We start from the raw sequence: 15,266 nt of genomic DNA, 5'->3' as shown, positions 1-15,266 counted from the left end.
TTAAGTACAACAAGTTTAGGCCCAACTTCTCTGCCTTAATCCCGGTTGGGTTCTCAGATATTTCTGCCAATGCAAAAATGATTTTTTTTGCTCAATAATCCTGAAGCTGCAATAACTGAAACTGTAGCCAAATTTCTACTGCACGTTTTAGATTAGATTCCCTTCTTTTCTGTTCACATAACTCACACTGTTCTATACTGGGTTTATCCCTTTTCTTTGCCCCTATGTTGTATATGTCTAACAAAGGTCTCTAAATTCTAAATTCCTTTCACCTCCACCCCCTCTGGATTGGGCTGTGAAACTACTAAAACAACAAAATAACTGAAGTAAACCATTTTTTCCTTCCCCTGATGCTCATCACAGACAAGTCATTAGCAAGGAACTAAAATTATGTCAGATTTTGGTCTGTCTTGATCCCTTTCTCAATATTAACTGTGGAAATTACTGAGCAGATATTAATTATAAAATGCAAGAAAATTACCCAGCAGGAAACAGGATTAGTTCCTTTGAATTGTAAGTCTGGGCATGTACTGAACTACAGTTTGGGTACAACTGAAATAGTTTTTTTTACAAACAATCAAGAGAAAAAACAGAGCATTTCAGAGGCACACTACAGTGGCTTTGGATTCTGCAAGGTCAGCGCCTAACCTGATTTGAAATCAATACACTTCCTATGCAGAATACAATGTGTTCATAGGTTCATTGCAGCATTATATTTATGTAGCAGTACAGTTATATTCTTATGCTAATTTTAGGCGTCCTTTTTGTCTTTGAGGCATTAGGGGCTGATCTGTCAGGCTGGAGTCTTTATTTGCAGCTGTCCTCATTCATAGGTCAGCACTGTGGATTTCCCATTCCCTGCCAGATATTTCAAGCAGTGGAAGGTGAGTGTTCCTAAAACGAATAAATTTCATTAAAAATGCACAAGGCAGAAGCACCTTCAGTTATTCCAAGCAGCACAACATCATGAATTGTGCTGGCTTATTGTTGTCATTGACCTTCTGAAGGTTAGAAGTGGCTCTTCCACTTCAGTCATGCACAGGTGCATTCTGGGGCACTGGCGCCTCTGTAGAGTGCTGGTGTTGATGGAGGACCCTCATTGAGCTGTCTTCTTTCTTGTCTACCAAATAGAATTATACTCTCTGGGGCCAGTGGCTGAGTTAGTGTGTTGAGTGGATTAACAAGCTTGTAAAACAGCAAATGAGATTAGAAAAGAGATCCCCTTGATTGAGATGCATCTCTGGCAGATACTGTGGTGTGTGGGCGGAGAGAGATTTCTTTCCATTCGGGCTCATGGATCTAAGCAAAGGTAAAAGTTGTCCCCTGTGCCAGCACCAGGTAATTACTGATCAATGAGCTGATGTCGCATCATAACGTTTACTAGGCAGACTATGTTTACAGGATGGTTTGTCATTGCCTCCCCCAGTCATCTACACTTTACCCCCAGCAAGCTGGGTACTCATTTTACCAACCTTGGAAGAATGGGAGGCTGAGTCAACCTTGAGCCAGCTACCTGAAACCAGTTTCTGTCGGGATCAAACTCAGGTCATGAGCAGAACTTTGACTGCAGTATTGATTGATTGATTGATTGATTGATTGATTGATTGATTGATTGATTGATTGATTGATTGATTGATTGATTGTGTGATTTGTATACTGCCCCTCCTTTTTTCAGGCTCAGGGTGATTTCCAACTTCCATAAGACATGCATGATTAATACAATATAAATAATTTAGAAATAGCAGTTAAAATGTGAACTCAAAATAACATAGAAATTCAGTAGGCAATTTAACTTCACCTTTACTCGAAAGTCCCACAATTTAATATAGATGGGGCACTAGCAGAGGGGATGGATAGGGAGGAAATAGGTCATGGATAAGGGAAAAGGGGATCCAATTCTAATCCAAGGCCTTTATTGGTATGTAGGCTATAAAATAATACATGATATACAACAAAAATCTATACAGAGATTGTAAATAAATAAAATACATTATTGCATGGAGTTAAAAAGAAAAGAGTTAATACAGTTGTGAAAAGAACCAGAGTAAAAATTGGCACCCTTTCTTTGGAAGACAGAACTTCCTAGCTAGGGAAAAGGGGATATAGGAAAGAGGGGAAGGGGAAGGAAGAAAGAAAGGGGAGGGAAGAAATACACACTGTCATGGGGCTCATGTATTGTTTTTAGCTGTTTTTAATGTTAGATATATGATTGTTGGACACCACTCAGAGACCCTCGGGGGAGGCGGTATGCAAATTTAATAAATAAATAAATAAATAAATAAATAAATAAATAAAATGGGACAGTTTTTGGAAGGGAAGATGAAGTTGAAGAAGAGCATGGATTTATACCCCACCTTTCTCTCCTGTGAGGAGTCTCAAAGCAGCTTACAAACTCATTTCCTTCCCTCCCCCAATAGCCACCAGGGAGGTGGGGCTGAGAGAGTTCTGAGAGAACTGTGACTGGCCCAAGGTCACCCAGCAGGCTTCATATCTAGTAGTGGGGAAACAAATCCAATTCACCGGATTCCACTTAATGTGGAAGTGGGCAATCAAACCTGGTTCTCCAGATTAAAATGCACCTGCTCTTGACCACTATATAATGCTGGCTCTGGGAGCCAGATAGGTATATTGACTAGGATGTTGGATTTGGACATGTTTGAATCCCTGCTTTGGACCTTGAAGCTTTTTTTGCATTACCTTGGACCAAATGTTTTCACACAGCCCAGCCTGCCTTTTTAATCCATTTTGAGAAAGACCCTTAATTTTAACAGTAAAGCACAAATTAGCAGATTCATATGAAATAATATGAAAATACAACAAAAACAGTTGTATTTTCTTGTTGGATTCAAAGATCCCTTTGGAGATCTAAGCAGTTAAGGGAAACTAGGGCCCCTTCCGCACGTGCAGAATAACGCACTTCCAATCCACTTTCAAAGCACTTTGCAGCTGTGTGGAATAGCAAAATCCACATGCAAACAGTTGTGAAAGTTATTTTATGGGATGGAGCCTATGTATTTATATTTTGTATGACCGCTCCTGTCTGATATTTAGATAATGTTGTTTACCGCCCGGAGCCCTTCGGGGATCGGGCGGTATATAAATTGAAGAAATAAATAAAATAAATAAATAAAAATTGAAAGTGCATTATTCTGCATGTGTGGAAGGGGCCTAAGTAACACTGAGTCATGTGTTTCTCTTGTAACTGTCAAGACTGAGCCTGTCAGTGCCAAATGGCGGGTAGGGCAGGGGGAGGCGGCGTGCCATCCTCTGATGTGGGCCGAAAGCCCGGTGTCTCCCCTCGGCTCCCTAGGGTATCCCGGATACAGATCCTAACAAGGGAAGGTGTGAACTGTTCCCAGGCTCCCAATGCTTTGTAGTGAATGCTTTGTAGTTTGTAGAGGGGAGTAGGAGCCGTTTGGCTTGGTGGGAGGGGGCAACGGGATATAGGAGGAGATATAGGGATTTATGCTGTGAGGTGTCAGGATTCCTCTTTATATAATAAATTTATTTGGCCTAACGCTCCGAATTAAAGGCTTTAGAACAAATCTACAGTTTTCGTGATTTCCAGATCTGAGGTCTGACAGTAACTAATCTTCATGAGGAGCATTTGAGGAAAACTGTAGGGCAGAAAGAATTTCCTTCCTGCCCTCGTCCCAATTATTTTTTGAATAAACACAGTAACAACCAACAAAAGCTTCTGGAGATCTGGCCAACAGTCTGTTGGACTGTCTTCTGCTTTGGCCTTTACGTAGGAAGTGCCAAACTTCTGCAGTGCCTTCTTCATGCCAGTTCCCTGTACAGAATTCTTATACACAGCCAGTGGTGGGATCCAAAAATTTTAATAACAGGTTCTGATGGTGGTGGGACTCAAACAGTGGTGCCGCCACACACACGCACCTCCAGTCCCTATTGGGCAGGGAGGTTGCTTTAGTAACCCCTTCTCGGCACTCAGAAAAAATTAGTAACCACTTCTAGAGAAGTGGTGAGAACTGGTTGGATCCCACCTCTGTACACAGCCTGTACTTGGGGATTTTAACCTCAAAAATCATGTAGTTTCCTAAGCCATTGCGAACTCAATTCCCATGTTTAGGTTGCTAGCAAAACGAATCTCCTCAGGAGGTGAAATTCAATTAATATGCTTAGGTGAAGCAAAGAGTGCCCCAAACTTAATTTCCTCCACAAGATTAGAAATCTAAGAGGCAGTCTTTGTTAATACTACAAAGAAACAGGTAAGCCATTAAGATAAATGGAGGGTGTTTGCCCATTCCCAGAAGTTTGCTTCGATTTGACAAGCACCTCTGAATCACCGAACAAGTGAGCATCTCAGACAAAAGGGCGGCTAATTATTTATGCCATAATGAATGTTTAAGGTGCCACAAGACTCCGTTTGGTTCATGAATAAACATTGCATTTTTGCAAGGAGCCCGGGCCGGAATTTCCCATCCTGCCTGTGCAAACCCACTTCGGTGCCCTGTGTTTTAAAATCCCATTCAGGCTCTGGGTAATAAGAAAACACAGTATCTCTTTTGGTGACTCTCCAAAGATGTACAGCTTTGGTAATTCGACCTGTCAGCATCATCCATCAGGGAAACACAACCGGTGTCCGAAACGTTGGGGAAAGGAATGATGCTGTGGGCTGGATGCATTTGAGAAGCATCCCTATTGTGTTCACATGTGAGGCAGTGTGGGTTGTCATTCCATTAAATGCTGTCATGGCCCATGTGTTGCCTTGGTTGTAACTGCCCACTTAAACTTAAAATGTACATCAGCAGATAGGCAGTATTTCGAGGATATTGGCAAAAATAGCAGAGGTAAAAGTTTTATTCTGCGGAAGGAGCATTCCCCAGAAAACAGAGGCATCCATAAAACTGTAGGAGAATGGGCGTGTGTGGAGGGGGGAAATTGTGCCTTAGAGAGCTGGCTAGTTTATTGAGGTGTTTAGTTCCGTGTGTTTTTCTTAACTGGCTTATTGTGGCAGGGGTCTGTAAAAATCCACTGTACTTTTTGCGTGAAATTGTGGTTTATGGATATTGTGCTTCGTTTCTGAAGTACATTGCAAGGAGGGCTGTGTTATCAAGGGGGAGAGCAACACAAAAACTCCCACGACAAACAAAAGACGCAGTTTCGAGGGCTGCAGGTTCATTAATTATTGATTGTGTCTCTTAATGCTTTTAGCTCTTATTTGTCAACGGGAAAGCATCAAGGCCTTGTGACAGTGTGGCCATGAACACAAGCATACTGGGACTGGAGTCTCTTCCTTTTGCATTGTTGAGCATTCTAGTGTCAGCTTTGATTTGTGTTAAAGTCGGGATTCTCGCAGGGCCAGAGTGCTATTCTCAGTTATTCTCTCTCCCGTGATTCTGGATCTCGGGGGCACCCATGAAGTTGATGGGCGATAGGCTCAGAACGAACAGGAAGAAATACTGTTTCACTCAAAGATTAATTAAATTGTGGGAGTTGTTGCAAACATAGTGATGGACATGGGTGCAGATAGCTTTAAAAACATGTTAGATTAATGGAGGAAAGGTCCATCAAAGGCAACCAGCCATGTTGACCATAGAGAACTTCCTTTTTTGCTCACCAAGTCACAGCTGATTTATGGTGACCCTGTAGGGTTTTCAAGGCAAGAGACATTCACAAGTGGTTTGCCATTGCCTGTCTCCATGCCACACCTCTGGTATTCCTTGGAGATCTCTCATCCAAATATTTGTCACAGGTGAGGCTGAGAGTATGTGACTGGTTCAGGATCACCCAGTAAGTTTCCATGGTGCAAGTGGGTATTCGAACCCAGGTTTCCCAGATCCTAGTTGAACACTTTAACCACTACACCACACCGGTTCTCAGTTTCTATAAGCAGAGGCAGTAAGTTCTGGAGCTGAGAGGTGGCATCAAGGGAAGGCAGTAGTGGGATTCAAATAATTTAACGACCGGTTCTGGTGGTGGGATTCAAATAATTTAACAACTGGTTGTTTACAACTGGTTCTGCCAAAGCGGTGCGAACCTGCTGAATCCCCCCACTGCGGGAAGGCCTGTTCATTGGTCTTCTAGGGCTATTGATTGACCACTGTACAAAAGATGATTCTGTCCTTGATGGACCTCTAGTCTGATAAAACTTCATGAGAAGCTGGATTATTTCCAGGGGAAGGGGAAGGGGGGTACTTATTTCCTTCTGAAATCCGTTCTGGGTTTCTTCATTATTTGCAAATAATTTTGCACTGTGAATACCCAATGCAACCCAGAACACCTCTTCCTTGGATTAAGAACTGTGGGGCTTGAGAGCCAACATGGTATGGTTGATCTGGGAAACCCAGGTTAGACTCCCTTCTCTATCATGGAAATTCACTGTCAGTCACGCACTCTCAGCCTAACCTATTTCACAAGAGTGTTGTAACAATAAAATGGAGGAGAGGAGAATGATACGCATGCTTTGGATCCCCATCAAGCTAAAAGGAGAGGCATTAAATGAATGAACGAACGAACGAACGAACGAATGAACAAATCAACCGAGAAACTCTACAGTCTGAGTATAAAGACCTAGTTTGGTGAATGTACTCAGGGCTCATAGCCCCGTTTGGGCAGATACAGAAAGGTAATGTGTTTTAGACTGCCTCAGCTTCTTGATTGTCCTAGCCTGGCATCTGTACTACTGTCCTGTCATTTTTCTCTTGCCTATTCAGAAAAACAGTAACTTCTGCCCCACATTCTTCCAAGTTCTGGCTCAACTCCCCCATTTAACGACTTAGAATCTGAACTGAATATGGCCTTTCGGCTGTGGCTTTCCTGGGAAAAAAATGTCTCTGTGTGTAATATTTATGTGAGAAACTTTCTCACGTGGAAGTTTTTTTTTCTAAAAGCAGGAACACTTTATGAGGACTCTGGTAGAACCTTCCCTCTGCAGTCTTGGACAACATATCTACCTGTACTACAAATATGAAAGAAGTGCAGCCGTGCGGTGAACACGAATGCAGCAACAGCCCACACCCAAAAACCAGAGAGCTCAGCCCCTTCCCAAAGTGTTACATTGCCAGGCAAGGTGATAGAGCTGTCCTGGAAAACCAGCATGGCTGTACCTGGATCTGTGGCTCTGCAACATTCTGTTTGTTCCTTGAAGTATTTTACCATGGAAGACTGGGTATAGGGGAGAGAAGAGTCACTAACTAATGTATTTACTTGCAATTTATTCAGAGGTTTTGCTGATACTTTCCATTCACTTCAGAGGTGTTCTCAGACATAGGAGGTTGGGAGATAATTTGTCTCGTTCTTGCAGTCTTGGTTTGAAGCAATCAGCCCACTTGTCTGGAGTCCGCTGCTAAGGAACGTGGAGGTGGTTTCAAGCTTCCAAAGATTTTATGATCGTGCTGATGATTCTTAACCCTTGTGCAAGCCCCTTCTGGTTGCAGTCTGTCTTTTAATACTGGGTTGGAAAGGTTTGAATGACACTGAGGAAATAATGATCATACTTTAGTGCCCCAGGTCACATGCGTGGCAGTAAAATACCAAACAACAGGCAATGACTGGAGCGATTGCAGAAACCCAAATTGATCTTTGCCCCTTCACAATAGCCTTAAGGATTTTATTAAAATGCCAGTGCCATGAATGTAGTGACAATGTTTTCTGTCCTGCAGGAAAGCTGATCAGCAGCATAGATAGCCTAGCCTTTGCTGATCTTGTCAGAGCTTGGAAGCTAAACAAGGTTGGCTGTGGTTAGTATTCAGATACACATGAACACATGAAGTTGTCTTATATTGAATCGGACTCTAGGTCCATTGAGATCAATGTTGCATACTCAGACTATCAGCAGCTGTCCAGTGGCTCAGTCAAGAGGTCTTTCACACCATCTATGGCTTTTTCCTTTTAACTGGAGATTCCAGGGACTGAATCGGGGGTCAGCATGTGGACTCTAATTTGGAGAACTGGGTTTGATTCCCCACTCCCTCACATGAGCGGAGACTCTGATCTGGGAAGTCAGGTTTGTGTCCCCACTTCGGTACAAGAAGACTGCTGAATGGCCTTGGGCCAGTCACAATTCACCCAGAACTCTCTCAGCCCCACCTAACTCAGAAGGTGTCTGTTGCAGGGAGGGGAAGGGACGGAATTTGAAAGCTTCCTTGAGACTTTTTACAGGAGAGAAAGGTGGGGCATGAATCCAAATTCTTCTTCTTCTTCTTCTTCTTCTTCTTCTTCTTCTTCTTCTTCTTCTTCTTCTTCTTCTTCTTCTTCTTCTTCTTCTTCTTCTTCTTCTTCTTCTTCTTCTTCTTCTTCTTCTTCTTCTTCTTCTTCTTCCTCTTCCTCTTCCTCTTCCTCCTCTTCCTCCTCTTCCTCCTCTTCCTCTGCTTCTGCTGCTTCTTCTACTTCTTCTACTTCTTCTACTTCTTCCCCTTTAAAGAAAAGACATCTATTGGGCTATTAACCGGGGTCTCCTTCTGAATTTATCAAATGACTTTGGGCTAGTCACAATTCTCTCAGAACTCTCTCAGCTCCATCTATTTCAATAAGTGTCTGTTGTGGGGAGAGGAAGGGAAAGAGTTTGCAAACTGCTTTCAACTCCTTAAGGTTGAGGAAGGCGGGGTATAAATCCAAACTCTTCCTCTCTTCTTCTGTGTGCCAAGTGGAGGCTCTTCCTGAATGAATGGGAGGCAGTGGCAAATCCCCTATGCTCATTGCTTGCTTTAGAAATCCTTGATAGGGTTGCCACAAGTCAGTTGCAACTTGATGGCTCACTTTACCTTTAGGGAGCTGATCCTCCACAGTTAGTGGCTAGCTAAATTGTGGTTTCACACCTTGTGAGTGTGGCAGCAGAATTCTGTGGATGATGTTATATTGGACCTGGGAGCTGTGCTGAAAGCCAGATTACTTCCTGTCATTGCAATAACTTCAGTAAATGGTTGTGTTCAATAAAACAGAGGAGAAGTGGCCCTGAGCTACTCAGGTGTGAAATTCATCTAGTGTCAGCCTCCAAGGAGTCCACAAGGGCAGGCAGAAACTGGTACCTGGAACAATATCATGGTTAATAAAAGTCCAAGATTCCCAAGGTTTGAGCACCCAGGTTGGCAGAAGTGCACTGCAGGCTAGTTGATAAAATACAGCAGAGATAGAAGACGGAATGATCCTCCTCATATAAACACACCCCGTATGTCTGTCTGCACTTTTTCCCTGACTCCAAATTATGCTCCTCCTGTCCAAGACCCATGAGAACTGCTCCGACTTGAAGTAGGTTGCAGAACGACAAGTGATCTGATGCACTGTAAGGGAACTTCATGTGTGCTCAGAACTGGAATCTTAGGCTCCTTTTGCACATGCAGAATAAAGCACTTTCAAACTGCTTTCGATGCTCTTTGAAGCTGTGCGGAATAGCAAAATCCACTTGCAAACAGTTGTGAAAGTGGTTTGAAAATGCATTATTTTGCTCATGCAGAAGGGCCTTAGTAAAAAGCCTGAAGGCACTCATCTTTCAGAAACCATTTTCAGTGTAGAAGTGGCTAGCTGAAGACAACAGTACTGGGTTGCTTTTCACCCTCCAAGGCTGAAACTTTAAACAAGTTAGAAGTAAAGCTGTCAGTTACACATGCACACAGCTACACACAGACACACACACACACATAATGTTCTTAAAGCCTTAGCTAAAATTGCACTCTGTGACTATCTGAAGATACACTTTAATGTACCTTTCTAGTGCAAAAAGGTTTTCTGCCACTTGCTGCCTTCTTAGGAGTTATCGTGACTTGGACTAAAGCCAGGAAATCATACAACAGGCATTTCTGGATTTGAGCCAGGAGGCTTAGGTTAGCCACCCAAAGAATTCATTTTTCATCCATTAGAATGCTACCGTGTGTTTTTTTTTCCTTTGTGGAGAAGAGTTGGTTTTGATACTCCACTTTTCTCTACCTTTGAGGAGTCTCAGAGCAGCTCACAAAACACCTTCTCTTCCCCACAACAGAGGTGGGTGGGGTTGAGAGAGAAGCTCACTGGGCGACCTTGGGCTAGTCACAGACAGTTCTCAGAACTCTGTGACTAGCCCAAGGTCACCCAACAAGCTTCATGTGGAGGAGTGGGGAATCACAACTGCTCTTCTTAACCGCTACACCACACTGGCTCTTATCCCACCTCCCCAATCCCCATCTCTGGAAGCTCTGTTTTGCCATGGATAGAGAAGAAAACAAAAATTATCCCTGCAGTCAAAGGTTTTAAGATCTATTTTCTTTCAGCCATTCTGATTCTAATTCTGGCCTGTGTGTAACAAGCTGAATGTATGGCACAGCTAAGTCAGAGCACTGGTCTGCATAGCTTGGTGCTATCTACTTTTATGACTGACAGCGGCTCTCTAGAGCAGTGGTTCTCAACCTGGGGGTCAGGACCCCTTTGGGGGTCAAAGGACCCTTTCACAGGGGTCGCCTAAGACTCTCCGCATCAGTGTTCTCCATCTGTAAAATGGATAACTGTTAGAGTTGGGGGTCACCACAACATAAGGAACTGTATTAAAAGATCGCAGCATTAGGAAGGTTGAGAACCACTGCTCTAGAGCAGGGGTCTTCAAACTATGGCCCTCCAGATGTTCATGGACTACAATTCCCATCAGCCCCTGCCAGCATGGCTAAGTGGCAGGGCTGATGGGAATTGTAGTTCATGAACATCTGGGGGGCATAGTTTGAAGACCCCTGCTCTAGAGGCTAAGAAAGAGAGAGAGGCATCTTCTTTACATCTGCTTTCTTAGCTCCTTTAATTAGTGGTATGAAGAGCTGAACATGGAACCTTCTATATTTTTCAATTTTCAATAAGCCTTTATTGGCATACGGAACATACAGTATAAATACAGTTAAAATTATAAGATAAAACTTCACATTTAATCATAAGTTCAGTTTACAAACTTCAGCCAGGAACTTTGCCACTGTGAGACAACAGTTGAAATCATTACAGTTTAAAAGCATATTTACTTTGTCTAGCTCTGTATGGGTTTTCATAGGGTCGAGAACCTGTGATAATAAGCTGGATCTTAGATTCTGGTAAAATGGGCAGTGGAGGAGAACGTGCGGAATGGAATCTAGCTGCCCTGGACTGCAGGGGCAAAGCCTCTTATTGCTCGGTAGACCCTTGAGTCTTCTTCTTTGGAGCGCGGATGTCATAATGTTAAATCTAGCCAGGATATGGGCTCTCCTATATATAGGGTTGGTAAACACTGCAATATAGTAAGCTGGGTTTCCCTGCACAAATGGAGTTGCCACGTTCGTTGGTGAACAAAATTCATTGGCCAAGCTCTGCAATTGTTGGTAATCCATTGCTAGTAGCTGCTCTTTGATGAGGGCAAATGTTTCAGTGAAGGTTAGCATGTTCAAGGAGTCACTATCACAACCTAATTCCCCAATCTTTGGTAAGACTGTTGTACACCATTTGGAGTGATGGAGTTCTCTCAAGGTGAGTTGGGTCAAGGAGTCTTTGGAGCTTTGGTAGTGGATATGAGACCTTCTATATGTAGGTCTCTTATGAATTTCTTGTCTTCTTCACTTCAAGTGCCCGTTTTCTTCGAATTGGATTTTCAGCTATGCACTAATTTTAGCCTCTTTGGAACTCACTGCTTTGCAGTTTCCAAAAATGGGCAAAGTACAACCTGACCCCCCAGAAAAAGCTAAGAGAAAGAGCATGTGTTTTGCCTTCTTTGACTTTGCTCCCCCCCTCCCCGGCTTCCTCTGCCACCCAATAGCATTTCCTGCCACTCTTCCCAACAGCAAAGTAGCCAAAAAGGGTTTATTTTTTAAAAAAAATCTGACCAGGATTGCCAAAAGCAAACAAATAAAAAGATGGCAGGCAACACAGGAAGCGGAGGGCAAGCAAAATGATGACTGGCTCAGCTCGGGACACCTCACAGTGGGAGACTTCCCAGTTTAAACTGACGCCACTGGGAAAAAAAACCACGGAGAGGAAAAGAGCCGCAGGGTAAGGACTACATGCCTTATTGTTGTAGAGTCAGGGCTGAACCAATAAGCCACAGTTCTTCGCCACTATGCCGGAAAGGTTAGTGGGAGCAAAGTTTCAAGATAATCAGCAGTGACGTTTCAACATTTTCTGCTGTGATAGTATGAATCGATGAACAGTCACCTGCCCCTTTCAAAGGGCTTTGAATCCAGCAGCCCTGATTAGCAAAGCATAAAGGCAGAAGACGGAACATTATGGGTAACATCATTTTTATGGTGAATGGCACTGATTGAAGATGAACTCAAGACACTGCCGTAAAATCTCCTGAAACTCTTGTGCATACCCTTCTATGAGTGGCACTGCCTTAAGATATGAAGTTTATTATATCCGATTGGATTGCTTACCACTGTTTTTACACTCCTTTATTGTTTCATTTATGGGACTTGTATTTTTCAAATACATTTTTGAAAATTAAAAAGAGATGCAAAAATTACAGCAGATGGGGTTTGATCTACGTGTCAGTAATAATAATGGTCGCATCTGAAATTGTCCTCAGAGTAATAATAGAAAAAGAGATGAGAGAAATCCTAAGCTGCTGAAATCCATGTTTCCTCCTGTCAGTTGACGTAAGTGGTACTGATTTATTTTAGATATTTATAACTCCACTTGGGAGTCTTCCCAGTGGGGAACCAAAGTAGTTTTTCTGTCCTCCATTTTATAGTCATAACACCAACTCTAGGTTGGGCTGAGTGTTGGGCCCAAGGCCAATCAGCAAGTTTCCTTGACCAAATGGGGATTTGAATGTGGGTCTCTCAGGTTCTAGCCAAGTCGTTTTATCTGTTCCACCATGTTGGCTTGTTTCATTCATTCCTAAAATCAGCGACAGCTGGAACTGGTGGATGAATCACCTGGGAGAATATTCTTGGACATTTAATCTATAGATGGTTTTTAAGGTTATGAAATATAAGTACAGGCCATGGTGATCTAGACAACTAACTAACTAACTAACTAACTAACTAACTAACTAACTTACTTACTTACTTACTTACTTACTTACTTACTTACTTACTTACTTACTTACTTACTTACTTATTTATTATTAGGCTTATATACCGCCCTCCCCCGGAGGGCTTTCAAATGATTCGTACAACAGGTAAATAAATAGCAAACCCCATACAATAGATGGTGGTATACATTGAAATACAGCGTTCAATCATAAAACATTTCAAAAACTTAACATAGTAACAGTTTTCAAGAAGTTGTGCTGCTTGGGACTCTTATTGTGGGACACTTTCTTAAGAGATAACCATACCTGATTCTCTCTCTATATAGTGGTTTTTTTGTGTGTTTTTTGCAAATCCATTATTGTTTGGCTTACACTGTTTGGCTTGCACTTTCATAATATTATTAGTCTACTGCTTAATCCAACTTTTATTTTGTCGCCATGGCAGATCAATAAAATAGGAATTTGAACTGATATACTTTGCATTAAACTTTCAGCCACAATTTCAGCCACACTTTTCATGATATTGTATGATGTTCACACACACACACACACACACACACACACACACACACACACACACACACACACACACACACACACACACACACACACACACACACACACACACTTTTTCTGAAGTGAGGCTAAATACTCAAAGGGCCCTTCCCCCCTCCCCAGTGGATTCCACCCAGACCAAATATAAAAACTTTTTTTAAAGGAGTTAAATACTTTAATGGCAAAGTGAAGGGCCACAGGCAACCCCTGAAGGTCTCTTTCCTTTTAACTTTCGTCACAGACCGAGTTGTGTGTCACTGCTCTTCACAAAGACTGTCATAATTTTCTACTTTCAGCTTTCAAATAAATGGAAGGGGGAATCTTAGGGTGAAAGAAGTTGGTAGAATCTCAGGAAAGTCTGGTGTTTTTTTTTTTCCTGGAAGACTGCTTAACCAACTAGTGTCTGCAGTGCAATTGTGGTGCTAACTCCCAGTTTGCTTTTCTGTAGGTGGGATTGGGTTTGGCCGTACCAAAGGCAACTCTGGTTCGGAAGCAGATGATGAAACGCAGTTGACCTTCTACACCGAGCAATACAGGAGTCGTCGACGTAGCAAAGGTAAAGGCAGAAACTGGGCTGATTGCATGATACCTGGCTCCACTAATGGTGCCATCCTGTGCAGACTGGCATCCTTCTAAACCCATTGAGTTCAACTGATTTAGAGGTGTGTTATGCTGTTCAGGGTGGCACTGTACATCGGAGTCCCCAACATGGTGCTTGTGGGCATCATGACACCTATTGACACCTTTTCTGGCCTCTGCCAAATGATTTTAGGAAGTGGGTGGGGCCACTTTTGTCTTCTGATTGACTGCTAGAGATTTGATTGGCTCTGCAGATTGTTTAAAGTGTTAATTTGGCTGCAGCTGGCACTGCAGCACAAGGATCTGAACTGTGTTGCTGAAGCTAAGTGGTGGCAATCATTTTTGACTGGCTTTGCCTCCTGTGGCAGCCATTTTGGGTGGCAGCCATTTTGTTGCTGTGCCCAACATGCCGTGTTAGAATTTCCAATCTGCCTGCTGGCTAGAAAATGTTGGGGGCTCCTGTGTCAATCCACCTGTTCAATCTAAAGTTTCTCAATGAGGGGTCTTATCTGTTCAGCTCCTCTTGGATTTTCATTGCCTCTCTCCTGAATATTAAGGCACTTACGGTGGAATGGGAGTGGAGAAGCTTTGCTGAAAATAACTTGTTCAGGCAGAGGAAATGCTTTCAACCAGTAGTGGGATCCAAAATTTTTAATAACAGGTTCCGATGGTGGTGGGATTCAAACAGTGGTGCCGCTGCACACGCGCACCTCCAGTCCCTATTGGGCAGGGAGGTTGCTTTAGTAACCCCTTCTCGGCACTCAAAAAAAATTAGTAACCACTTCTAGAGAAGTGGGGAGAACTGGTTGGATCCCACCTCTGCTTTCAACCATTTTGAAGTTTTACCTTTCGAAGTTCCCAGAATTCATGTGGAAACAGGGACACCTCATGCTGGAGTTGGGGAGCCATGCGGCTGTGCAACATCTGGCCGACTGCAGATGCAGCAGCATCGCTCCTCCAGAGCAGGATGCCGGGCTGTCATTGAAGGGGCATTTCCAACTTTAGTTGGCTTCCTAAGCCTTTTCAGCACAGGAGCACTCCCATTTGCCAGTTTGGTCTTATGCTGGCAAAATTGGTGGTACAACCTGTTGAGCTGCCTATGCCACTTAAATGAGGATGAGGGGGGATCATCATCTGGTCATAGCCCACCCACCCGGGGGGAAGGGAGAGGAAGGAGGCTAGAAGGAGGTAGGGAAAAAGGGACGTGGCATTTCATCAT

General features: G+C 43.1%; 1 protein-coding gene across 1 annotated transcript in view; it reads left to right on the top strand.

Annotated features, from left to right (window-relative positions):
- The window catches only part of LOC125442215 (astrotactin-2-like), a 198,777-nt gene that overhangs the window by 86,062 nt on the left and 97,449 nt on the right, over window positions 1-15,266 (top strand). Inside the window, exon 3 of the mRNA XM_048513441.1 lies at window positions 13,917-14,024. Coding sequence (XP_048369398.1) covers window positions 13,917-14,024 — 108 coding nt within the window. The remainder of the gene's footprint in view (window positions 1-13,916; window positions 14,025-15,266) is intronic.

This window comes from Sphaerodactylus townsendi, linkage group LG12 (genome assembly GCF_021028975.2).
Source record: "Sphaerodactylus townsendi isolate TG3544 linkage group LG12, MPM_Stown_v2.3, whole genome shotgun sequence".
Classification (NCBI taxonomy): Eukaryota; Metazoa; Chordata; class Lepidosauria; order Squamata; family Sphaerodactylidae; genus Sphaerodactylus; species Sphaerodactylus townsendi.
Note: the sequence above shows the minus strand (reverse complement) of the source record. Positions and strands in the feature narration are given on the sequence as shown.